At 38.5% G+C, this 27452-nt stretch overlaps 1 protein-coding gene across 7 annotated transcripts in view; it reads right to left on the bottom strand.

Moving 5' to 3' along the window:
• Nucleotides 1–27452, bottom strand: part of PHACTR4 (phosphatase and actin regulator 4) — a 101017-nt gene that overhangs the window by 17077 nt on the left and 56488 nt on the right. For 3 of the 7 annotated variants that reach the window (XM_065930190.1, XM_065930191.1, XM_065930192.1), the window contains exons 3-7: nucleotides 11950–12120; nucleotides 10829–10909; nucleotides 6210–6374; nucleotides 5102–5497; nucleotides 974–1568 (exon numbers count right to left, since the gene is read on the bottom strand). In XM_065930190.1, coding sequence (XP_065786262.1) covers nucleotides 974–1568; nucleotides 5102–5497; nucleotides 6210–6374; nucleotides 10829–10909; nucleotides 11950–12120 — 1408 coding nt within the window. Of the gene's footprint in view, nucleotides 1–973; nucleotides 1569–5101; nucleotides 5498–6209; nucleotides 6375–10828; nucleotides 10910–11949; nucleotides 12121–13012; nucleotides 13041–26144; nucleotides 26423–27452 lie in introns of those variants that run through there. The other 4 variants (XM_065930188.1, XM_065930189.1, XM_065930193.1 and 1 more) reach the window with 3 other exon arrangements.

Raw genomic sequence — 27452 nt, 5'->3', positions numbered from 1 at the left:
CTAACACAGTACTTGGCTCATGGAAGACACTCAATAAAAATACTGAACCCATTTCTTAAACAAAGGAAGCAAACAGAAGTAAAGATGAAAACTAACTTTTTCCCTTTACATTCTGGAGGCATAAAACTATGACTTAACCTACTTCAAATTCCTAACCTGTATCTTTCTAGGATATGAAATAAATAAGATCAGAAAGTACAAGAAATTATGGCAGAACAAATAAAAAGGAGGAGACTGCAACAGCTCTACAACAATTCTTTTAGTAAGACAAATTTCTAGCTTGCCAAGAAATGTTACTCTTCAGTCACATTTGTCTGTATTTTAAAAAGACAGACAAAGTAGGAATAAGTACCAATGCTACTCTGAACAGACTGAGTGGGGACAGATGAACTAGAGAAAAGATAAGCAGTTTCAGTCTGCGGGGCTGGAATACTGAGCCATCTTTTCAGAGCTCCCTTCTTCTTCTTTAGGTTTCTCCCTGCCTTCTCTACCAAGATCACATGCCAGGCACTAGAGCTTTCAGATTTGTCTAACTGCATTCTCACAAGCTTATGAGGTCAGTATTACTCCTGTTTACAGGCTGGACAACTAAAGAGCAGGCAGGTAAAGTAACACACACTACTGTAAATTAGTGAATAAGAGGCAGAGCTGGGGTGTGAACCCAGAGCTATCTTACTCCAAGGTCAATGTTCTTAAGCACCATGTTTCACTGCTTCCTCTATATGACATAAAAATGCACAGTGGTTTTAATTTTGAAGTAGAGAAGTTTGTAAGTTCTGTATCATGGAAACGTCTGCCATGGAAACAATGTTATAGAAATCAGGAGGGTAAAAGTCCAAATTTAAGAAGTGTCTTATTTGTTGAGTACTCTTCTTAATTTAAGCTTATTCACATTTTCTCTATAAGTACTTTTTTCCAAGAAAGTCTAGCTAGAGTAAAGAGGGAACAAGAAGCAAGCTTGAAAGGCACTCACACTTTTAGCATTTCAATAGTGATGGGAAGTGACCTGGTCCGACCCAGGGTACTGCTGTCCTCAGAAAAGCTGTCACTGTTCTCGAAGAGCAGCGAATGAGCTCTATGAGAGCCCTCCAAGGGAGGAGTCATGGGAAGTGGGCTGGTCAGGGCCTGCTGGATTCGGATGTGCAGCGGGACTGGGGGCAGCCTAGGGGGCACCTGGGGCTCCCCGAAGCTGTGGTCCAACATTCTCTTGGGTACTTCCCCTTTCTGACTTTCCTGCTGGGGAATCTCCTGGGGTAGGTCTAAGGAAGGTGGAAACTCAATTTCTGGCACAACTTGAAAAGTCTTAGCAGGCAATGGAGGGGACCGAGGGGGTTCTGGAGGTATATGAGTAGGCAGTGGGGAGGAGGGGGAGGGAGTCAGCAGGGGTTCAGAGCCCACAGAGCATGTGCTCTTCTCTCTCTGATCACTTGGTGCTTTTGTGGTGGTGGTGGCAGCAGCAGCAGACTCTGAGGTGGGTACCAAGGCTGATGGAATGCCTCTCTTCGGTGGTAAAGGTGGGGATGGCTTTGATAACAACGTACCACTGTTTATTGCTTGGGACAGTTCAGCTGGAAAAGAGAAAGCAGTACCTTAATTTAAGATGGTTTCGCAGTGCTTTGAGGGGTCAGCCCAGAACCTAGAATTAGAGCTGAGTTCAGTCTTCCTCTTCCATGCTAATTGTATCATTTTATGGCTTTGCCATTCTCTACCCCATTGTGAAACAAAAAATTAATATTTAAATATGTAGAAGGTCCAATAGACATACAGAGGTGTAAGAAGACCACTACCTTAATACTCTAATGAGAAATTTCTTACTTCTTTAATAACACACATGACAACTTTTTATGACTTGATCTTAGTGTAGATAAAGTTAATACAAAAAGAAACAACAAAAAAATGTGGTTAATAAGTTCTTTTGTCTAACAACACTCCATATTCTTATACAACAGATCATCTTTATCATCTCACAGAAGGAAAAACTGTGGCCCCAAAAGTTAGGTGGCTTACCCAAGATCATACTACAAACTGGTTAGGACACAGCCAGTTCCCAGGACTCATTCTTATGAGGTTCCAACCTCTGGATTCCCCTGACTTTGCTTTAACTAGTACCCACACCTCTTCCTGGCCTTTACGTCCAATCTGCCATCTCCACTTTTCAGTACACTACGGGCTCCTTGATGACAGGGCACGCCTTGTCTCTATCAGCTATTCACAGGGTGGGGCACAGCCTGGCACACAGTGGTCCTCAACACATGCTTATTAGGTGAGAGGCCCCTCCCCTGTACCATGAAAGTATATATCCTTATGTGATCCCCCCCAAGCCTACACATCTCAGGTGTCAATTGAACAAAGTCACTTTTATAACTCCAAATGGCTTTTAAGAAGTGGATCGTCACATCACAAAAGGTCAACCTGGCAAAATAATTAAATAGTAGTTCTCTCTTTTTTTTAACTTTCTAAACAGTGGTTCTCTTGGTCACCAACCTCCGACCCTTGACTCAAACCCCTCACTTTGGTCCCACCAATTGTTTACAAAGGTTTTGTATGTCTTACCTAGACAGCAACACCTCAAGTTTTCCTAAAATAAAAAAATTTAATTGCTCTAAATCCCATTCCATTGGCAGCATTCAAAGTAAAAGTCTAGCTAATATGACAATGTTTTAACGTCACTCTTCATAAGTAAAATTTTAAAAGGTATTTCTAGAAAAATACTGCATATACTTATAAAAAAATGGAAATTTTAGGATCAATGAAAGAGATATATTCTGGTAGATTGGATTTTTGCTGGCTGCCTAACAATTGTTGCTGTTCACTTGCTAGAAATGGCTAAAAACAGTGGTTAGCTATTCCATCTACAACAAAATCCAACCCTGACAAGATCAAATCTGAGTATTTTAACAACTGAATTGATAAAGTTAGCTTTAGTGATTTAAGGGAAACATTTACCTGAAAAGGAAAGGACCCCTGGCACACACACTGTGATAATGGCATTTGGCATGGGAAAGATGCAGAATGTTCACTGGAGGGGTTACAATTCCCTTCCTCAGTTATTTTTGGAGGTCTTCCTTAGTCCCAATATTCCTAATTAGTCCTTAGTCCTAATTCTTATCATGCCTGTTAGTAGACACAGCAATGTCTAAATATTGGTTTCTAAATGTTTGTGTTTCATGGACCAGCATTATTAAAAAGACATTCTCAACCAATCTCAGATTGTTAATCTTTACTTTTAAATTATTTTAAACTAAGGGTTTTTTGACCAAGCTGCATGGCTTTTGGGATCTTAGTTCCCCGACCAGGGATTGAACCCAGGTCCCCAGTGGTGGAAGCATGGAGCCCTAATCACTAGACCACAAAGGAATTCCCCCAACTAAGCCTCGCTATTCAGTAAACCACTCGATAGCATAACGCGTTCATGAAAGAAATGGCCTTCTAACACCACAGAACCACGGAGGCCCACGGTTTCAGAATAAAGGGTAACTTTCTCCTTTTTGGTTCTGCCCTGCAGTCTGTGGGATCTCAGACCCTTGACCATGAGCTGAACCCAGACCGCAGCAGTGAAAGCCTGCAACCTTACCCATCAGGCCACCAGGGGACTCCCCACAGAGCAGTTCCTTAAATCTGTCTAACTAATAAAAACTCCATGACTATCCCATTTTTCTCTTTCAGCTGAGGACTGCTCGTGGACTGCTATCAATCCCTTAGTCACAGGGCCTATTGCTTTGGGCTATTCACCTGAGGCCAAGAGCGGTCTCCAGAGTTTAGCCCAGGATATAGGACAGACAGCAGTGGTTCCTGAGGTATGGTTTCTATATACAGAGCATCAGCATCATCTGGGAACTCATCAGAAATGTAAATTCTCGGGCACTACCCCAGACTTACTGAATCAGAAACTTTAAGGGCAGAGCCCAGCACTCTGTGTTTTAACAAGCCCTCCAGGTGACCACAGTGAGAACCCCTATGTAAACAGTCTGAAAACACAAATGTACAGACAGAGGCCTGCACTCCAGAGTTGAAAGACCTGTATTTGGTTTCTATCTCTCACTAACTGCAACCTTGAGTCAATCACAACTTCTTCACTGTCTTATTGCCCTAACTACACACTAGATAAAATAGATAAAACTTCAAATTGAGGTTTTGAAAATAAGTATATGAAAAAGTTCCTTGATCCTCAGAGGTAAGTCAACATGTCAGTATCCATCCGAGGTGGTGATAATAATAATAACCTGCATCCTGTTTCTCTCAAGCTACTCCAACCTGTTATACTCGCAATGAATTCTAAGCCTGCTTTTCAAGGTTCTAGTCGCTCCACCTAATTTGGTTAATTAGCCATTTAATGAGCACACTTTTTATTTCTTAATTCAATCATTAACAAAAACTTTAAGCAGTACTAAACCTAATATCATTTTTCTTGAGAAACTACTTTTTTCTTCTCCTCCCTTTCTTGAAAATTCCTCTAAAATTATATAAGGAAAACTAATCTAAATATAATTCCTGTACATATAAAAAACTTACTAAACCAATAAAAAGTTACTATCTTCCCTGCTTTACTTCTTCTACGACTCATTTTATTAAGAGTAGCATCTTTAACTCTCCCAAGACAAAACATGATTTTATCAGAACAGGTTAAGTAGCTCTGCAGTTCCCCATGAACATACTATGTTAGAAACTGAACCACAAGTTACACAGGCACCTCTACAATCATCACTTTATCTACTGGGTTTATGGTGAAGGAAGGCATGCATTGGCAGTTTAAAGTAGATTAAAAAAAAAACCCTTTCACCATGTAGGTCAAACCCACTGTGGTCTGTTCATATGTCTAGTCCCCCAACTATAAACAGCAATTCAGAAACACTGCTTCAGGAAAAATAAAAATTAATCTCCTAAACCTTGAACCTAATTTCAGTGATATCTGATCCCACTCTTTCCATTCATAGCCATCTGTCTCATTTTCAAGATTTTTTTCTATACTGAAGGCATTCAAAGGGACAAGCTATGGAGAACTCTCTCACAGATCAAATCAATATTGTACCAATTATCCAATAAAACAACCATCTAAACCCAAAGCAAACCCCAAACAGTGGGAAGCTAAAGACTTACGTACCAATGACAGGGGTGCTGTTTCTGTGAGCTGGTTTTGGGGGCGGGACAGGGGGCTGCTTGGCAGGGCCCGTGTGAGGAAAGCTCGGGGCAGCAGGGGTGTCAGTGCTGGCGGGGGCATTGGGCAGAGTCCTGGGCGCTTGGGGAGGGGGCCCAGAGGAAAGGACAGCTTTTGCCGGGTTCGTGGCAACCACGGCAGCAGCAGGTGCTGTGGTGATGGCGGTGGTGGAGGCAGACGAGCTGGGTCTTGCCGAGTTGCCAGAGGAAGTGGCATCCTTTGCTTGCCCTTCATTTGCTCCGTGAGAAGAGGACAAGTGTCTTTTAGGGGGAAGTAAAGGCTGTTTGGGTACACTCTCAGGGACGAATTCTGCTTCAGAATGAGGCTGGCTTCCAGTGGAGCCTGTGAAATAACAGATGGGATTTCAAAGGAAAGAGAGTCACAAGACAGGCTGAAAAAGGTAACAGACCTACCACTTATGGTCAGTCCATCTATTATTTAATGCACAGGTTGGTTTACAGACAAAGTTTCCCAACCTCACACACTTTGGGTATATAACGCTTTCTCAATCAGTAAGAGAGGCTTGTTATGATAGTGATTTTTCACAAAAGAGCCAGGCAACTGGACACAGAGTCCCTTGGGTGAAGGAGAAGGGATGTTTAGCTTGAAAAAATCCTACACACATGGATATTTAATAGCTTCTTCCCAGTTGGCTCATACAGAAAAAAATCTGCCTGCAATATGGAGACCTGGGTTTGATCTCTGGGTCAGGAAGATCCTCCGGAGAAGAAAATGGCAGCTCATTCCTGTATTCTTGCCTGGGAAATCCCATGGACAGAGGAGCCTGGTGGGCTACAGACCATGAGGTCGCAAAGAGTTTGACATGACTGAGCAACTAACACACCTCAATCCTTGAGAATCACAAATTTAGGTATTTCGTGAATATAAGAACGAAGGGAGAAATTCTATTTCAGGCGGCAACTAGTTGAAGAACTGTTGAAGGGAAACAGAAGTCCCTCTGGACTTTACTTCTCCCCTGGCTCCTGCAATCCCCTGAGATAAATGAGAATGACTGGTCCATGGCTCTTAAACTAAAAAATTCAGAGTTAATTACCTAGTCGCTTCTTCAGCTCCTCTTCTGGAACAGGCTTCCTAAGACTTGCTATTCTTCCTGACTCCTCCTCTACCTGGACTGGACTAGAAGGTCTGGCGCTCCCTATGAGGGCGGTGTGGCCATTCTTTAACGTGGCATGGTTCAGCTTCCCTGGATCCTCACCACCTGCAAGGTCCAAAAGAAAGCAAACTGGTGGACTGGCGTTGTCAGGTAGGGAGAAGACCTGGCAATTTCTAACTTTTCTTATCCCCTTTATCCAACCTTCTTCCTGTTTTAGCTTATTATTGAGATCTAAATTATTTGGATTTATAGTAGTAATGAAAACAAGTAATTCCTTTCCCAATAAACATTCGATTGTCTATTATATGCTTTGTTACATGAATAAGACAGATTCATTAAACATAGGTAATCACTACACTAAATGTTAAGAGCTATAATGAGGAAAGTGCTATGGTAGGAATGAAGAAACAATTCTCCTGGGGGTGGCAATGGAGTGAGAAAAGCTTCACAGAAAGTGGTAGCTAAACTGGGTCTTACAGGGGGAGCAGGAGCCTACCACTTGATGACGAGATAAGGAAAGCCATGCAGAAAGAAGAACAGCACGTGTGAGGCGTGAGATTATCTGACACGTTTGGGAACTGACAACTAGTTTGGCCTGGGAGAAGAACAGATGCCCAGAAGAAAGCGTTAAGAGGAATGAAAACAAGCAAGAGCAGGGAATGGAAAGGTAAGCAAGAGCCAGGCTATGAAGGGTACCAAACACCATGTAAAGGAGTCTGGACTGAATCCTGTAGGTAACAGGAAGCCAAAGAATTCACGGAGAGAGAGAGAGAGAGATGATCTGCTCTGTCTTCTAGAAGATTAACTCTGAGAAGGATGCATTAGGCAGTGACTGGAACGGGAAAGCTAATAATGAGCAGAAGGCAGGTGAGAAATAGCAGAGGTGCCTGACGACATCAGGAGTGGACAGCAAGGGGGAGAACTGATAGATCAAAGGTAAACATAACACACATGACGGGTTCCTATAAGCTAAATGGCAGGAATGACCACTGGGCTGCTGGCTTTGGGATGACCACTCACCACTATCACACTTGTAGGTTAAGAACTTTTCATGGAACAATTAGACAAATGTTCCCGGTTACTGCTAAGGTTACCCAGACTCCTCTGGAGGAGAGAACTGAAAAACTGAGGTTAGAGTCTGGAAACTGTCTCACCTCTTAGTGTCATGGGAACTGGAACTAGTTACTCTCTTTGTTTTCATAGGGAGATACTCCTTGTATACTCCTGCACCCCAACGCGGCATTTCCTACTATGAAATTAGACGGTGTCATTCTTTACACAGTCTCAGTAAAAGGTGGAGCTTGGGTTAAAAGTGGTGAAAAAAAAGTCTAAGGCAAAAAAAAAAAAAGAAAAAAAAAAAAGTCTAAGGCAATGAGCCCTGACCCAAAGTGTACTTCTAAAATGTACTTCTAATGCTCTGAAAAGTATTTCTTCTTAAATTTAAAAACAGAGGAGGGGGCAAAATGACAACAGCGATGCAAATGTTGTAAGTTACTACTCATGTTAATACAGCACAGCTGTAACAAAAAACAGGACTTTCTAGAATATAAAGCAGTGAATCATTTCAAAGCCAACAAAGACTCCTACTTTCGAAAAACATGTAGTGAAAGTTTAAGACACATTATTAAGTAGTTTCTACTCAGCACACACCAGCAAAAGTGATCAGTCATTTCTTAAGTTATTTAATCAGGACTATCTAGTTTGATGTAAAATTTCTTATATTTAATGCAAAGGGTTTGTGCTAAATGTTAATGGAGTAGAACAGAAATACTAACAGAAAGTGGCCTGAACATCTATGAGTGCTTTGCAACCCCCAACTCAGAAAGTCCATGATATATTTTATAATACAGTCAAGTCAGAACCATAATCAAGCCAAAGCCGTTTCTGAGTATGAAAAGAACTGCAAGGTTCAAATACTGCTTTTAACCTAAACTGGAGATCCATAAGCAGGCCGTAAGGCCCATCTCAGTTTTTTCTTACAGAATAAATCTTGGGTCAGTTCTCTGGTTAGCATACGGGCATCTTGTCCAATGGTTACAATTCCCTTATCAAGCAGACCTTCAAGCTTGCTTCTAGGCTAAAAATAACCTGGATCAAAAGTCGGTAGGAAGCATATAGCAAAACTGACTGAATGAAGGTGAGAAACAAGAAGGAAGCAATGTACGGGGTTTGGTGAGCGAGCAAGAAAGGTGAGCGGCGGAAGAGGGCATGGGGTAAGGAACAGCTATTATCAAAAAACCAATGGCCAAAGGTGCTGCAAAAGAGGCATTATAATTGTGGTCACCCACCTAAATACCTAGAAGATTTTGTGTCCTACTGTAAAAAACAAATAGACTCATGAAAAAATAAAAGTTATACATGCTCATTACTAACCATGCAGAAAATTTAGAAAAATAGAAAAAAATCCACTATACTCCCATTCCAACATCCAGAAATAACTTATGCTAATAAGATTTTAGTATATTTCCTTCAAGTTTGTTTTCTCTGCTTATTTTTTATATAGTTGAGATAATACATAATTTCATTAAAATTTGCAAATAAGCAACACAATCACATGGTTCAAAACCTAGAGTATAATATTCCATCAGTTTGGTTCCTTTCTCCCACCAACCAAAGAATACATTTTTAAAACTTCGCTTTCAGATTTTGTCACCAACCAAAGAATACATTTTTAAAACTTCGCTTTCAGATTTTGTCTTACGCAAAGTAGCTCTAACGAAGAGAAATGAAATGCAGCCAGTGTACTACAGGCTTACTCTTCTGATAAGCTCCTTCACATATAAGTCACACATCGGAGAAAGTTCTGACATTATTAAACCAGCAGTGAGTGCTGAAATACCAAAGCATGATCTTCATGACAGACTAACAAGAAAGACTAGGGCAGCAATATGGGCATGGAGATGTATTTGATAAAAAAAGAAAAGACAATGGCACGGTACTACAGCCTGCAGACAGCTGAGGACGCACAAAGAGAGCGAATGCTCGCCCCAAGGCCCCTTCGCCAGCCACCAAACCGCAGTTCCAGAGTTAAAGCCCACAGCCAGACAAGGAAGGCACTTTGGAGGGAAGGTTGAAGGAAGTTTTTCTTATTCCCCTCTGAAGAAAATGGACTTTAAAATAGAAAATTAGGAGGTAATTATTGGAAGAAATAAAATCATTTTATGTTTACCCCTCGAGATTCTTAAAAAAAAAATCAATTATCCTCACTTTTTATGTTTTATTTAATATTTTCTCTTCATTAGATGTTTTCATTCCCACAAAAAATATATGCCCACTTATATGCAATTAAGGGGTGGGGAGTGGGAGGCACAAATTGTGGGGTATAAGATAGGCTCAAGGACGTACTGTATAACAAGGGGGATATAGCAACTATTTTGTAATAACTCTAAATGGAAAGTAACCTTTAAAATTATATTCAAAAGGCTTTCTTTAAATAAATAAAACATAGATGGTATGGCATTGAATTTTATAGAAATATCTTAATCATTATTTAGTATTTTTCATTGTCAAGTTTAACACCAGTAGAGAAAACTGTACAAAATAGAAATGTAAATTTCAAAAACATATTATAAGGAAAACACCTGAGTGAGCATCATGGACATTAAGAAATATTATAAAAATGTTCCCAGACCTCGGAAACCTCCCTTTCTCCCTAGTAACATACTTCTCCTTCCCCCACAAAGCAATCACTCTTCTAACCCTTAAAATCCTTTCTTTGTGTTTTTATTATAGTTTAACCACATAATCATGTATTTCCAAACACTGTTCTTTCTTTATACTTATAGAAATGATACAATATATATTCTTTCATGACTGACTTCAATTGCTCAGTATTACTGATGAAATTCACATTAAAGGAAATAGGTATAGTTAGCATTGTCATATAATATTTCATTTTATCAATGTATATCCTAAGTTACTTATAATGTATTTTACTATTGAGGACATTTGGGTTTTTTCTAGTTTTGCTCTACTGTTAATAAACATGGCGGCTATGAGCATATTTATAATATATCTCCTGATACACATGTATACACTTTTCTTGTTCCGTATATACCAAAGACTGTACATAGGTTTACATATTTCCAGCTTTCATAGATTAGGTTAAACTATTTTTCAACACGATCATTCCACTTTAACACTTATAATAACAGTTGTATGTAAATTCCACTTATTTCATACCCTCATCAATTTTTGTTCTTGGTCATTTGGTTAATTTTAGGTTTTCTAGTTTATGCCTAGAGCTCTTTTATTTTGGTTTTAATTTGCATCTCTTAAATTACTAATGAAGTTAGAAACCCACCTTTTTGTTTGTTGGGCATCTGTATGTACTCTTCAATGAACTGTCTGTTCAGTGCTTTTACTGACTTTTCTACTGACTGCCTTTTCTTTTTTAATGAAAGTTTTAAAAATATATATGCTAGACGATGGAAGTTTTTAAAGTCCCCTCCCCTCTCAACAACAGCAATAATAAAGAAAGAAAATTCAAATACCTAGTCAAAACCAAAGACCAAGTGTACAGACATAGGCATATGTTGTTTGAGTGTATGCATACTCACCCTGCTCAGAGTCTTCCAACAGAACCCCTCTTTTAACCAGCTCTTCTCTCGGTTTTCGCATAGATATTTTTCTCTCTAAAACTAACATTAAATTAGAAAACAATATTCAGAAATGTGGCAGACCTTAGGTAAAAGAATAAAGTGGTTCTTTTTTAGGTAAAAGAATAAAGTGGTTCAATTTTCTATTCTTAGGAAAGAAAAGAATACAAAACCAAACTTCAAATTTTAAAACTTAATTTCTCTGGCATCCTGTGCTATTGGGAAAGTATCATTTCCAAAAGGAACTACACAAGTTCAGCTTTACCCCCCTCCCCCTTTTACTTGGCCACGCCATGAGGCTTATGGAACCTTAGTTCCCTGACCAAGGACTGAACTCTGGCCTTTGGTAGTGAGGGGGAGGAATCCTAACCACTGGACTGCCAGGGAATTCCTTTCTGTTTTTTAGAATTATTTATTTGTCTAAATAAATTATTTGTTTATTTGACAGGGCTTAGTTGTTCTGTGGCAAGTGGGATCTTAATTCCCCAACCAGGGATGGAGTCCTCTGCATTCCAAGGTCCCTCCTTCCTTTTTTATGGAAATTTCAATAATGAGATATTTATGGATGAACTTTTTCTGGGAGGAAGTAGCCAGAATAGGAAAAAGAAGCATCTTAGGGCTTCCCTGGTGGTCCAGTGGTTAAGAATCTGTCTGCCAATGCAGGAAACATGGGTTTGATTCCTGGTCTGGGAAGATCCCACACGCCACAAGGCAACTAAGTGTGTGTGCCACCACTATTGAGACCAGGCTCTGGAGACTCTGCTCCCAGCAGGAGAAGCCAGTGCAATGAGAGGCCTGCACACCGCAACCAGAGAAAGCCCACGCACGGCAGTGAAGACCCAGTGCAGCCAAAAAGGCATCTTAGACTTGCTGTAGTTCAGGAGCTCCATTCACCACTCAACTGATAAACATCAATTCCATCAAAATACTTAGTGAGTGACCACTTGGTTTTTAATTCTAAAAGATTCAATTTCCTCTTCAAATAGGGGGTTATAGAAAATTGGGAAGAGAATGAAAAAGTTAGGTACTTCCAATGGGGAACTCTTTGACTCAGAACATATACATAGATTTTAACATCTCACCTTCTGATGTCTCTTTGAACTTATCACTTTTCTTTTTCCGCCATTTCCAGGGCTTGAAGATCTTGCCAAAGCCTGAGAACTTGCTCTTCCTTTTGGTAGGAGGCGTTATGTCTCCTGCTTCCACACAGTCCATGACCATGCCTAGGTCTGCAGTGGGCTGACCTATTTCTTCTGTTGCATGAGAGGGATAGAGGGAAGAGAAGAGCTAATTTATTATTTCAACATAATCTTGAAAATGTCCCTTCCCCTCTCTTCCTGTGGTAGTTGGAAAGGATCAGAGCAATGATGAATAATCATGCAGACAGACTCCTTGACATCACATGGACACCAGACATCAAAACCCGTAACAGATAAATTACTAAGGGGAAAAAGAAACAAATGGAGCTGACACATCATTTTAGAACAAAAATTCAATGAGATGATCATAATCAGCTCAAATCTCTTAAAGGCACATGCACACACAAATGTGGATCTCTTCCCAATATGCAGGAGATCTTGCCTCAATGCAGGCTTCTTGGCACGGGGGAAGGTCAGTTAACAATACTATCTCTTGTGTCACTGGGTGAGTGAGTAATTTTCTCTGTTAAAACACTGCCCTCTCCCTGTTCTCCTTTCTCAGGACATAAACAGTCAGGGAGGGGATGACACTTACTTGTGTATGTTATCAGATTATTTTCTCCCTTTGCAAAAAAGACCTTAGGTAATTTGGGAGCACTGGAAGGGACTTGGGGGGTGGGACAGGGGTGTGAGAGATGCTTCAAAACAAAGGAAAAATTTAAAGTAGAGCTGAGATTTCAGCTTGCTTATCACAAGACTGCTTTAGGGACAATACTGATTCTAAAGATTTGACAAGAAACATATCTGACATGATAAATGTGCAGGACTGAAATGAAAGGCCATGAGTCCCTCATAATGACCACACATGCAGGGTTTAGTGAGTGAGCTTTAGTGGCAGAGAAAGAAGCAGCCAAGACTGGGCCAAGAATAATAATAATAATAAAAAGCAGGAAGGCAACAACAAAAAAAAAGCAGGAAGGCAGCACAATACAACTTTGCACTCCACCTACTGTCCCAGGGCTCTTTGGAGAAGTCTAGAGGAGAAGAAAAAAAAAGAGTCATGTGGAATAACAATCCTGGAAATAAAGTGAGGCCTTTACTTTGTAGAAATACATCAAGGGTCACATACTATATAGTCACGCGTAATAAGTTAACATATTTATTGTAAATAACTTCACATTTGAAGCAAATAATGCATTTGGAAGTGGGGAGAAACAAAGGAGCATAATATAGGCACTAAAAAAACCCTCTTAATAGACATTTTCTCACAAGAGAAAACATACAATCAATAAGCATTAATTTTTTTAAGAAACACATGCCCAGTTCAATCTTTTTTCAGTTGATAGGTGTTGAGTCTAGAGAAGTCTGTTGATAAAGGTCAGATTTACACAATCGTAATTAGAAGAGTGATTGCAGCGATGGCTGCTAATACATTACTTTGCCTAAAATGACAAGGGCAAAACAGGGGCCCGGTTCCTGAAGTGCAAGAGACGAAAACGACACCATTGATGTCTTTCCTTGAGGGCATCTTGGGTCTCGGCTGTTCTAATTCTTTACATGAAATGCAATAGAATATAACACTGGATCATATTTTTTCAGGTTGCTTGCTCCTGTCCTGGGACAGATGACCAAGAGTAGCACTAGCGTGAACAGGTGGTACTGCTTTTAAGAGTGAGTGCTTTAACTAAGACAGTATTCTACCAATTATGGAATGTCAGTGAGACCTGAAGACATTGCAGAGCATTCATTATATAATATTTAACATATGTTAAATGATAACACTTTCAGGAATGGAGCTAAGTAACATAAGCTGTTCTTTCTCAAATATTAGCTTTCCTTACTGAGGCAGGGATAGACTGAGACTTTAAATCTCTTGCTAACCCAGACAATGACTTAACTTCACTCAGTTCCAAAAGACACACAGGAAAATGCCTATTTGGTTAAAAGTAACAGAGAAGATAATATAAAAAACCAAAAACCAAGCCAAGACAAACAAAAAACCCTCAAACTAACAATGCAAAAGTAAAAATTCTAAGTGCTATGTGATGCTTTTACAAAGAAAAATAGCCAAAAAACTTTATAGAAAGGCAGTAACAAAATCACAGAAAGTTGCTGTCTGTAAAGTCTTAAAATGAAAATACATCCAATCTAGCCTGCTTCCACTATCTTTTTGATACCTAATCACCTTTTTGGCAAATAGATGGGGAAAAGTGGAAACTGGTAGATTTTATTTTCTTGGGCTCCAAAATCACTGCAGATGGTGACTGCAATCATGAAATGAAGATGCTTACTCCTTGGAAGAAAGGCTGTGACAAACCTTGACAGCATATTAAAAAGCAGAGACATCACTTTGTGACAAAGGTCAGTATAGTCAAAGCTAAGGTTTTTCCAGTAGTCATATATGGGTATGAGAGCTGGACCATAAAGAAGGCTGAGTAACAAAGAATTGACGTTTTTGAACTGTGTTGTTGGAGAAGACTCTTGAGAGTCCCTTGGACTGCAAGGAGAGCCAACCAGTCAATCCTAAAGGAAATCAACCCTGAATATTATTGGAAGGACTGATGCTGAAGCTCCAATACTTTGAACACCTGATGCAAAGAGTCAACACACTGGAAAAGACCCTGATGCTGGGAAAGACTGAGGGCAGGAAGAGAAGGAGGTGACAGAGGATGAGATGGTGGGATGGCCATGAGTTTGAGCAAACTCTAGGAGATCAGGAGAACAGGGAAACCTGGCGTGCTGCAGTCCATGGGGTCATAAAGAGTTGGATACAACAACTGAACAAGAATTCACCTTCTAAAGTAGGACTTGGTTTATCCATTTTAGTTCTTCATTATATTGAACAACACATTCATGTATCCCCTTTTTCTTATACATTCAAAGCAACAAAATCATGATATCCTTTCAAACATATTTATGCCTGCTAACATATAAGCTCAAAATAAGTTCAGTTTATATTAAGTCACAGTGTATCTGGAAAATACCAACAGCTAATGATAAAAAGGAGTGCATCTGCCATCCAGTCACTAACACAAAAAGCAAAGACAGCAGTTTTTTTCTTTGATGCTTTATGCAAATATGCTTAATCTTCACATCCATAAAACTTTAGAAGCGGGTATGCCTCTTGCATCATGCAGTGAGGCTCAGCCACACCCAGTGCTAACCCAGTTACTATTATCCCCAATTCATTCATATTCTCACATTCTCCTTTCCATATTTTCACATTCTCCCTTCTCTCCTCCTCATTTTCATGACAAACAGAACATTATTTTCGTGATTCCCAAATCTGTTCAAATACTTGGAATCAGTTCAGTTGCCTTTTCAAAACATGGAATCTGCAGGAGGTGGGCCCTAGAAATCTGTTTTCAAAAAATTTCCCGGGTGATTCTTACAATCAGTCAGGATGCTAAATTCAAATCCAGATACTATCTGGAAAGCTTTTGTATGTTAAGAGAGACAGAGGCAGACATTATGTGCACGTAACCTAATTCTTTGTTGAAGAAAAATAAACCAGAAAATCATGGCACCATTCCAGAGTTTCTGACTCAGGTAAATTATTCCTACAGAAGAATTGGGAGGATCTTCCCTGTGTTTCCTAGACTCAGACAGAATTTAAATTATAAATAAATAAAAAGTTTAGATTAATTTTTTCTCCTAGATTTTAAAGAGAATTAGTCATTTATTAATTTTTTTAGAGACTAACCACTTATTATTAATTTTTTTTTCTTTTTCTTCTCTAGATTTATAACATACTATGTTCCATGTGTACTTGGGAATATAGTGTGTTGTTCAGTTAGTGAGTGTAGTGGTCTATGTATAAGCCAGTTATGTCAGGTTGGTTAATCATGTTATACAAATCATTAATAAATATTCTTTTTGATACGCTGTCAGCTTGTTCTATCAGTTACTGAGAGAGGTATGTTGATATTTCTACCTATGAAAGTAGATCTGTCTCTTTACTTACTTCTATTAATTCTAGCTTTATATACTTTAAAACTGTATCTTCCTGTTGAATTGACCCTTTTATCATTGTGAAATTCTCTACACTGCTTTAATAACATCTTTACTTTGTTTTTCTCTCTAGTTTGAAACTGCTGTCTTTTAGACTGTTCAGTTCATTTACGCCTAATGCTTTTACACACAGCTGGCTGTTACAGGGCTGCCATTTCGCTGTTTGTTTTCCATTTGCCTCATCTGTCCTGCGCATCCTTGACTTACAGCCTACATTTAAGGTAGTATTTTCACAACACGTAAAACAACGCAAGAACCTTACATTTCAACTCCATTATTCGTGCTGTCATATTTTGCTTATACAGACATATAACAATAAACCATAGAAAACATTATTGTGGTTTTAACAAATACTATTCTTTGGTATTTCCTGCATACTTGCTTTTTCAGATATTCTTCATTTCTTCCTGCAATTCTCCACTTCCAAGTGGAATAATTTTATTCCACCTTTTTTGAAGGATATTTTCACTGGGTAAAGTAGTTTCAGTTGGGGATTGAGTTTTTAAATTTATTTCAGGACTTTATACATGTCATGTCATTGGTTTTCTCGACCCCCTCCCCCCTACCATTGGGCTGCTTTTTGTTGTATGTTTTATTCTTTGGATACTTTCTATCAAAATACATAAAGGGTACAGATAATAAAGCTAGGTATCTTTTTTTTTTCATTTCTATCTACCTTTATTTGCAGTATTTCAAACATTAAAATAACTAAAATTTTCACATTAATGGCATTTTTACTGAACTAAATTAGATACTTTGGGGTAAAGTCCTTTTAAATGGCATTTCACTTTCAAAGTTTTGCCTTCTATTCCCCCCCCCTTCTTTTCCTAGCGCCTCTTTTCTTCTCAATCCTTGTGTTTGTCTCTTAGTCGTGTTGGACTCTTTGCGACCCCATGAACTGCTGCCCTCTGTCCATGGAATTCTCCAGGCAAGAATACTAGAGTGGGTTGCCATTTCCTTCTCCAAAAGCTAGGTATCTTATTAGAGCTTCCTTATAAACTAATTTGGGCTTCCCAGGTGGCTCAGTGGTAAAGAATCTGCCTGCTAATGCAGGAGATGCAGGAGACTTTGGTTTGATCCCTGGGTTGGGAAGATCCCCTGGAGGAGGAAATGGCAACCCACTCCAGTATTCCTGCTGGGATAATCTCATGGACAGAGGAGGCTGGTGGGCTACAGTCCATGGGGTTACAAGGAATCGGACACAACTGAGAGACAGCACATAAACTAATTTGCCACCCACTTATAATGACTTCAAATTTCAACAGGTACTTTATCAATCATTTGTTCATTTCTGTTAGAAGTCATTACTTTGGCAGCATTATTTACAATAGCCAGGACATGAAAGCAACCTAGATGTCCATTAACAGATGAATGGATAAAGAAAAACAAGTATTGTATATTAATGCGTATATGTGGAATCTAGAAAAACGGTACTGATGAAACTATCTGCAGGGAAGGAATTAAGATGCACGCGTAGAGAACAGACTTGTGGACACAGAGAAGGAGACGGTGGGACAAACTGAAAAAGTTGCACTGACATAGATATATATGTAAAACAGATAGCTAGGGGGAAAGTTGCTATATAACACAGGGAAACCAGCCTGGTGCTCTGTGATGACCTAGAGGGGTGGGATGATTGGAAGAGAGGGAGGTTCAAGAGGGAGGGAATATATATTATATATATATATATAATATATATATAACGGATCTGCATTAGTTTTATGGCAAAAACCAACACAACACTGTAAAGCAATTTTCCTCCAATTAAAAAATAAATTTTAAAAATGAACTTATTGAAAAAAAAGGAAAAAAAAGAAGAGAAAAAAATGAACTTATTATTTTGGATACAGCAATCGATTTTTATGATTTAGATCACTATTGTACACTATTTTTACACTGGATTATAGATTTCTCGTTCTTATTCATGAATCATCTCCTGTATTTGGAGTCTTTCTTCACTGACTGTTGTGCATCTTATTTCTCTACATCTTGTTTCAGGACTTTCCTGGCAGTCCAGTAGTTAAGACTCTGTGCTCCCAGGGAAGGGGGCGTGGGTTTGAACCCTGGTAGGGGAACTAAGATCCCACATGCCACTATGGCACAGCTTAAAACAAAAAAAGATTCTGCTTCAAGTTGAAACAGATTCTTCACGTTGTTGATTAAGACATGTGGGAGAGAGGACTCTGAAGCCACACTCTTAGGCATTTCTAGAGAAGACTAGTTTGAGAGTGCTCTAGAAACAACTTTCAGCCATTATTCAAAAGTAACACCTATAGCTGATTAAAATGAAGTGTTGATAAAAGTTATTCCCATGTACTCTTTGTTTAGGTGCCTGCTGAAAGAAATAAATTCTGAATCAAGGGAGTGTTCTCATGCATGAAAAATTTCAAGAAGAAAGAGAAGCAGGTTAATCATTCTTATTGAAAAGGGAAAGGGGTAAATCACCTTTTCCCCCCAAGATCAACTATACTGACACCAGAAGGAATTCACAAAAACTTGATTCCATCACATGTCCTACATATGAAGAGTAGGATCTTAAAGTAATTAAATGGTAGTAAGAGGTAGCCAGTCAAGCCTTCCCTACTTACATTCAAGAATACTCACTCCCAAGAAGGGAAGGTAGCTGACTGACAGTGACTTACAATAACGTTCTTTGGGAAGACCTACTCAGCATCTGCCTAAATCCAACTCTGCAGAGTATGAAACAGGTATTAGCCTCCCATTATCAAACTACACTTGGGCATATATTCTTCTTTAAAAAACAAACAAACAAAAACTAATGAAGTATTATTTAGAACTAGAGGGGCCAGGATCAAAAAGCTTAAGTTCTCATTAACATCCACACAAAAATCTAGTAGACTCAGCTTTGGAAGATGGAAGCTGCCTAAAGATATTATTTCTGACAGTGTTATTTAGAGTGGTATATAATCGTGAGTATCGTAATGTATAACAATGGGTATATAAATAAACTGAAAATTTTATATAAAACAATATATAATCATTAAAACTAGGTTTCTGGAGTAATTAATAATCCAAGGTTAAAAACAAGGGTATATACTTACACATATTATATTCTATATGTTAAAAAGGAGAATGGAAGGAACTAGTCTAAAATGTAAACAATTTGATGGCAGGATTACAGGATATTTGCTTTTCTCCTTTCTAGCTTATATTTTGTGTGTGTGTGTTTCCTTTACAATGAACATGGATGGCTTTTATAATTGGAACAAAAACAAATTCACTTTGAAAGTGGGAGCCCATGACAGTTAACAAAGTTCAGCATGTACATAAATACACAATGGAAAACAACTCTTCCTAAATATTAGGTTCCTATAAAAATGAATTATTTACCACATAAAAATCACAGTCTGAAGTATTAAGCAAATTAAACCATTCAAGGCCATTTCCTTTGGTATCTGGAATAGTGATACATGAAGCTAGAGAACAAAGTTAATGGTACTCTAAATTCACCAGGTGTAAGCTTTTCAGCTGTGGAATGAAGGGTTTTAAAGTATGCACAAATCCTTGACAGGGGTGGCTGATTAGATCTAATTGAAGCCACTAATCTCTGTAGCATTCTTGAATGCTTTAAAACTGTTCAGGTTTCTTACTACGAATTTTTGTCTGACATGAAGAAAATTCAATTGCACCCCTTAGAAAACTGCAGTAGAAAGAAAGAAAACTGATGGATGAATAAATGATACAACAAAAAGTATAATTCAGATGTCTAGAAACCATTTTTAAAAATTTTAATGATACAATTACACCTCAAATATTGTTTCTGTACTCCTAAATAAAGGACTTAGAGCGTGAGTTTGAAACCACTCAATTTGCACATCAACCAAACATTTGTTCTCAACAATTCTGATTTTACGACCATCTCCCTCCTATTATCAATTTCACAGAAGAAATACAGGAGTCACATTTGGGTCTCATTGTTTCTGTTTAAATTAATTACGGAACTTAAAATGTGTTTATGGTCCCATTCTGTTTTCCATGAGAGCCAAAAGAAGGTGGTTTCCCTCATGTTTCCCTTTGTTTGCCAGAAAACAGGGTGTAGAATGCTGCTTAAAGTTTTATGGTTGTGTGTTCCAAAGAAGTCACGTAGCTGCAGGCCACTAGGAAAGCTGTGGAGGTCCTGGTGCTTTCTGGAGGGGGTGGAGGTTAGGAGTGCAAGATACCTAACTAAATTACAGTCTGGAGTTTGAAGCTTCAGTAGTATCTTGAAACTGTGCCCCAGTGTTTAAACTGCTTACTCCCTCCTTCAAGTTGTAGCACCTCACATTTCATAGACTCGTTTCTTTTTGTAAATTTAACTAATTAAACTATGTATTACTTCTGGCTGTGCTGGGTATTTGTTGCTGCGTGCTGGCTTTCTCTAGGTGCGGTGAGTGGGGACTGCTCTCTAGTTGCTGCACATCGTGGGCTTCTGCATTGCCGTGGCTTCTCTGGTTGTGGGGCCCAGGCTCCAGGTGCACGGGCTTCAGCAGTTGCAGCCAACCGGCTCAGCAGTTGAGGTTCATGGGCCCTGGAGTACGAAGGCTTCAGTAGTCGTGGCACACAGGCTTAGCTGCTCTACAGCACGTGGGATCCTCTCGGACCAGGATTGAATGTGTGTCCCCTACACCGCAAAGCAGATTCTTAACCACTGGGCCACAAGAGCAGTTCGCTCTTCAACCCTCAGTTTTTTCCTGGTCAGTATTTAACTCAATGTTTTTAGTTCAGGCTCAGTTGATTCAGATGAATTTCTGAGGTGATTTGTAAATAAATGTATAGTATTATTAAAAAATTACTTAGCACTTTTCATCTTCAGATAAAGTATCCATTAACTAGTTGCTGTGGATACATATTATACCTACATTACTTGCTAGAGATAAAGGATAAAAAGGGTTAAACAGTAAGCCTAGTTCATCTTAGAATCTGATTTACAGCCAATTCTTAGTCATCCAAGTTGGAAGGCAAGTTAAGGCACAGGCAACTGTAGTTGACCGATAACTTAGTTTTCAAGACAATCTTATTTACCCACTACCCTTCACTAGGTTTAGTAATAAGCAACAAACTTACTGGGACTGTCTTTTAGTTTGAGATCTATTTCTTATACCTTATTGAGTTTTTAAAAATGTATAGAATTTGAAGTGTATAAAATTCTCCTTTTACCCACAAAGCTTTTAATAATCAGTTATTGTGCAAAACTTAAAAATACATAGCTTAAAAAAAAAATAGCTTTGTGCAATGAGATACACATATTCCATTATCAAGAGGCACCAATCATCTTTTTTTTTTAAGTTCAAGGAATACAGCATAATGATCTGATTTACACATATATTGTGACCAATTACTTTTATAATCTCATGATTCTGTTTAATTTCCTTTAATGCCCATCTAACTTGAAACAGATCTTGCTTTTATACAAGCATTTTAACAGCATTAGAACTCTGTAAATGGAGAACACTAACTTATGGTACTTACACTATTGTACTTATACTTGCTTTTGCCTTCAAAAAAAGGATTATTACTGGACTTAAAAAACTGTTTTAGAAAATTGCAACAAAATTACAGAAAGCAAAACCTGCCACTAATGAACAAAGCAGGCTTTGTCTGCAACAGGCCCATAACTTCCCTTGGAAATACTGCATCGTTATGACCTTTGGGTAATAGAACTGGGAAAACACTCAAGAAGACAGCTCTCTTCGGTACCTCTCTCTGTACCTGCAGGTACAATTAGGTCTGAGATTCCAACTCTAGGAAAACAATATTTTTACCATAATTGCACCAAGAAATTATGGTGCTTTACTTTGGCAAATTGGATGTGTATAATTTTTTGATAAAAGTTGCAAGTTGAAAGTTTTTATAGTGAGGTGCCAGATAATATGTTCTCTCATGGAAAAAAAACTTTAAACCTCTCAAAATTAATCAGCAAGTAGAAAGAAGGAATACATTATTGTGACAATGGGCTATTCAGAAAATAATTTTTGACTGGTATTCTACATTCAATAACAACAGAAACTCGTTTAAGGCATTCATGACAGAACCCTATCACTTTCTCCTGAGTCTTGCATCACATGAAGAAAGTAATCCTTTTCCTTCTTTCTTAGAAGCATTTATTTTTAAGTCTAGATAGGTATGAGAAACGTCTGATAATTCTGATGACCAAGTAGTGCCAAGTGTTCTTTCAAGTCTCATGAAGAAGTTTATTTTTAATTACTCCATCTATTATTTATTTCTATGTTAATATTGTTATATAACTATATTAAAATTTGTTCATCCGCCAATCCCCTTACTGACATTGCTTCCAAATAACAGCATTATTTCTAAAGCACCTTTCCCCAAACCACTCCTATTTTCATGTCTAAGAACCCACAACAACAAATTTCAGAGCAAAATGAATTACATACTGATGGAAAAGGAATGAAGGAAAGAGAAAATATGACAGTATAATATCTTCTTATGCAGCATATCCTTATACAAAGGAAAAGTGGCAGGGGGAAGAGGGCAATTAGTGAGTGAAAGGCACATGATGGGGCCAAACAAAAAAGAGCTAGATGGGGGAATGGAAAGGCAGAAAGAGAAGGAAATTCTAGACTAAATGGTTGGGTAGAATTTATTAAAATTCTCTGTGCTTAATTCAGGGACATGTGATAACTCGCTGTTTGTTTTAATATGATAATACAGTGAAGGATTCCAGTGAACACAGAAACAGCTTTACATTGATTGAGAATTACAGAGTATTATTTGAAAGTTTTCTCTCAGTAATTTTTATTTTTGGTCAGAGCATGGCTTACAGGATTTTAGTTCCTCAATCAGTGATCGAATCTGTGCCTCCCACAGTGGGAACATGGAGTCTTAACTACTGGACTGCCAGGGAAGTCCCTATCTCAGTAAACCTACAGACCTCTCCTATAGATATATTTCATTTTAGGATTTTTTTAATAGGAACTGCTGAGGAAAACTATTTCCTTTATGTCCTTGAATGGACACCACAGCATAAAGTCTTATTCTGATTTAAATTCTCTATTGGCTCACCTGTTAGAAAGAACCTACAGTAAAAATACTTATTTTTACATAACATCTCATAAATTTGCATATGAGTTCTCCTGCAAAGATTATTTATTTGAAAGCAGACTCTTCTTGGTTAACACCTTGATACTTCCATTATAAGCCATGGGTGTCTAATAACCTTAAAAAATGGAATATGTCTTATACAAATTTTAAAATATGTAAAAATTTTACTTTAATATTTTACATTCTTTAAAAATTTATTTATTTGTTTGTTTTTGGGTGTGCTGGGTCTTTGTCTCTGCTCAGGCTTTTCTCTAGTTGCGGCAAGCAGGGGCTACTCTAGTTGTGGTACTTGAGGTACGTTGGCTTCTCACTGTGGTGGCTTTTCTTGTGGAGCACGGGGGCTCCAGGCGCTCCAGCTGCAGAACTTGCAGCTCCTGGGCTCTACAGCACAGGCTCAACAGATGTGGTGCATGGGCTTAGTTGCTCCACGGAATGTGGGATCTTCCTGGATCAGGGACTGAAGCTGTGTTTCCTGCATTGGTAGGCAGATTCTTTAACACTGAGCCACCAGGGAAGCCCAGTATTATAAATTCTTAACTAGAAAGTAAACTTCTGAAAGGCACAGACAGGAATTATACCCATAGAGTCTGCCACATTCACAGTGCCTTGAAAATAATAAGAAATCAATACATTCATTCATTTATTTCTGCATCACTTGGCTTGCCAAACCCAGTACCATCAAGTTTGAAGCTGAAAACTAACTACTATTATTACAGGCCGAGAACTTTGAACAAACGACTTAGGTCTTAATTTACTTTCTACATTTATCTTTCCAAAGAATCTGGTAAAATATTCTTACCAGACACCTACCCACTGAAATGCTTTTAAAATTTCATGAAGAAACTGTTATATTTGGTAAAAGACTTTATAGTAATGGTATAGTTCTCAAAGTTATCAATGTTGAGCCTTCAAGACCTGGTCCTGATTTGCTCAAATATAATACATCCCAAATTATAAATGATAAAATGAAGTCTGTCCATGAAAATAGCTTATCGTTACCTTTGAATTACATAGATAATAGGAAATAAAATCCAAAAATTAAACTCAGAATATAAAAGCCTTAGTTAGGTAGAGAGTGATCTCTATTTCTTCTTCATAGGTCTTTTTTCCCCCGGCTGCACTGTGCGTCTTGTAGGATCTCAGTTCAAGTACCAGGAATTAAACCCAGATCATAGCAGTGAAAACCCAGAATTGTAACCACTAGGCCATTAGGGAAATCTCTACTTCAGAAATCTTTTATTAGGGTTGTTGGTAGGCAGAAAAACTGATGAATGATGAGTGATGAGTCCTACTTTTTTTATAGGCAGAAAAGATTACGAATTTTACCTATTGAGATGAAATTTTTTGTCTAGTATTAGATGTTAAATGGGCATTCTGCATAAATATCACCACTCATTAGTGAGTTGTACCTGCTTACCCATTTCTTGCTTTTCAAAGACCTTTCATTTTCGTCTCATAGATAAATGCCTAGCATGATTTATATCCTGATTTATTAACAAAGAACTATCTTTGTAGTAGAAACCACAGGAAAATTTAGAGGCCCAAAATGGAACTGACTAAATTCTGGTGAGTGGTTACCTCTGGGAGCAAAGAAGCAAAATGCTATCATAAGGGAATGTGGGCATAGAAGAGGGGATGGGAGGGAAATATCTCCATTTTTAATTTCATCTCTTAAGATAAGTAGAAGCCCCAGAGGGTCCTTTATATTTTCCTCTATACCCTTTTCTACCTATAAAATATTTCATTAAGAAAAAAAAGTGAGCTACTGAATTGATATGGACTCAGCCCTGGTGAGCAAAGTAAAGTCAGTCAAGTTCTGACTTCAGTTCTAAAAATCTGTGACTGAATGGCTTACTTTGCAATTGACGTGCCCAAGTTTCAATAAAACATGAAAATTACTTTGTAGGAATTTCGTCTGGCAAGTTCTCAGGGGAAAATACACCTCTAGAAATGAAATTACATTAAATCACACGACACATTTGGGACTGTTACCTGTGTTCCCACACTTCATGGCTTTCTTTAAAGTCACTAACATTTTTTATTTCAGGGGGAAAAAAAAGTAGTCTGGGACTGCACTTATTTTATGGTGCTTCATAAATCAAAGAGAAGGTATAAGAAGGTATAAACCTTTTTTTAAAAAGTATAATGTCAAGAAATGATTCACAGGTTTTTCCCCACTCTGTTTATATTTAACAACCCTTTAATGAATATCCACTTAAATCTATCTTTTCCACCTTTCCATCTTCATCTTACACAAAACCCCACGATGTTAGGAATATGAGTCTCAGTGACACTGAACTTCCATTTCACTTCTATTCTTTGAAACTCTGGCTATACTTACAATAATCAGCCTAGTCTCCAGCTATTTCTGAGACAATAACACTTCAAATGCATAGCACTGACTTCAGAAATGTTTACACCAAGTGTTGCCTTATGAGAAACGGAAACACCAGCACAATGGAAGAAGCTTGAGACTTATTTTAAAATGTACAACTGAGTCTAAAAAATTAACTCAAATCTTAAAAATTGTCCTGTTGGGAATTCCCCGGCAGCCCAGTGGTTAGGATTCTGTGCTTCCACTGTAGGGGGCATAGTGGAACTGGTTCGGGAACTAAGATCCCTCATGCCACGGCCAAAAAAACAAATCAAACCAAAACAAAACATGTCCTGTTTATAGAAGTCAACAATTCTAGTTTTATACCACATATATATATCAACAGTTCAAGTCCTGTAAAACAGCAGTAAAACACCACTGACTTCTAAACACCACGAGTTCCTGTAGCACTTATTTTCTGCAAGGGTAAGAAATTAACAGATGGTTTACTAGCAATATTATCTTAAAAGTCCAAAAGGATCAAGTAAAACAAAACTATGACTTGTAAATTAATATAACTGAATGAAAAATTAACTTATATTTCTTCATTTACTCTTCACAAAGTGATTAAACATCCTAAAGTTAAAAACATCAAAATCCTCACATTCAAATTCCTATAAAATATTCAACTTCACCTGTAAATCTGCCTTGCCTCTGTCAAGATTTTGTTTCGTTGCCTTCTATTACTCACCAGCTCCATCTGGATTTACCGGTCTGGAGATGTCAGCTTGCCCCATGATTATGTTGTCTGATGTGTCTCACAACAGCAAATTGTCCCGGACCAAAGCAAACTTTTCTTAAATGATAAATCCACATAAGGAGGGGTCGTGTACTCCTCTCTCAGTGTCACCGCCAGACATCAGGACACGGACACGGACCAGGGCAATTCATCTGTGGGAGTTCTGGTTCCCTGTATCCCACCCGGGCCAGGCACTGGTGGTTCTCACAAATATGCCTTCACGCTGGCTCTCTCCACACAGGAATGCCTGTCATTCCAGAGTGCACACTGTGAAGAGCTCCAGGGCAGGAAGGGGAGGAGACTGCCAGCCACATTCTAGTTGCTGAGAGGCGCAGCCCTGAAAGTCCACACCTACTTTTCCTGACACTGAGCTGGGTTACAACGTCCCTGACTCCCAGCAACAAAGCGAGACTACCAAAGACTTTAATTTAATTTTAATTTAATCACACAAAAAACATCAGGGTTATGCATAAGCAGGCTGATGGGAGCAGAAGTCCACTCAAAGGTGTGTTCTAGACACAGGCTTGCCTCAAAATCAGACCATTCTGACTCTCCACTGCTTGCCCTAAAACTGTATTTCGTACCTGTGAGAGCATACTCAGAGAAGAATGAGATTTGTGTACTGGGAATTAATAACATTAGGAACAATACTTTAGAACTAAATAGACTTTTTCTAAAAATAAAAAGAAATATATCTGGAAAATCTGGCTTACTAAAATAGTAAAACTGAAATAAACATTTGTAAGATATTACATAATACTTCAAGTTTCCCTACTGACTCAATGGTAAAGAATCCACCTGTCAATGCAGAAGATGTGGGTTTGATATCTGGGTTGAGAAGATCTCTTGGAGTAGGCAACTCACTCCAGTATTCTTGCCTGGGAAATCCTACGGATAGAGGAGGCTAGAGGGCTTAAAGTCCATGGGGTCGCAAAAGAGTCAGACATGACTTAGCAATGAAACAACAACAACTTGTAGTACTTCTCTTTCTGCTTAAGTTTAATAATAATCTTGAGGAATCAAGCTTGCTGGGAGAAATACCAATAACCTCAGATATGCAGATGTCACCACCCTTAAGGCAGAAAGTGAAGAACTAAAGAACCTCTTGATGAAAGTGAAAGAGGAGAGTGAAAAAGCTGGCTTAAAACTCAACATGGCATCCAGTCCCATCACTTCATGACAAATAGATGGGGAAACAATGGAAACAGTGACAGACTTTACTTTCCTGGGCTCCAAAATTACTGTGGATGGTGACTGCAG

Source organism: Muntiacus reevesi, chromosome 3, assembly GCF_963930625.1.
Source record: "Muntiacus reevesi chromosome 3, mMunRee1.1, whole genome shotgun sequence".
Taxonomy (NCBI): Eukaryota; Metazoa; Chordata; class Mammalia; order Artiodactyla; family Cervidae; genus Muntiacus; species Muntiacus reevesi.
The sequence above is the reverse complement of the archived record's forward strand: the minus strand, read 5'-3'. Positions and strand labels throughout refer to the sequence as shown.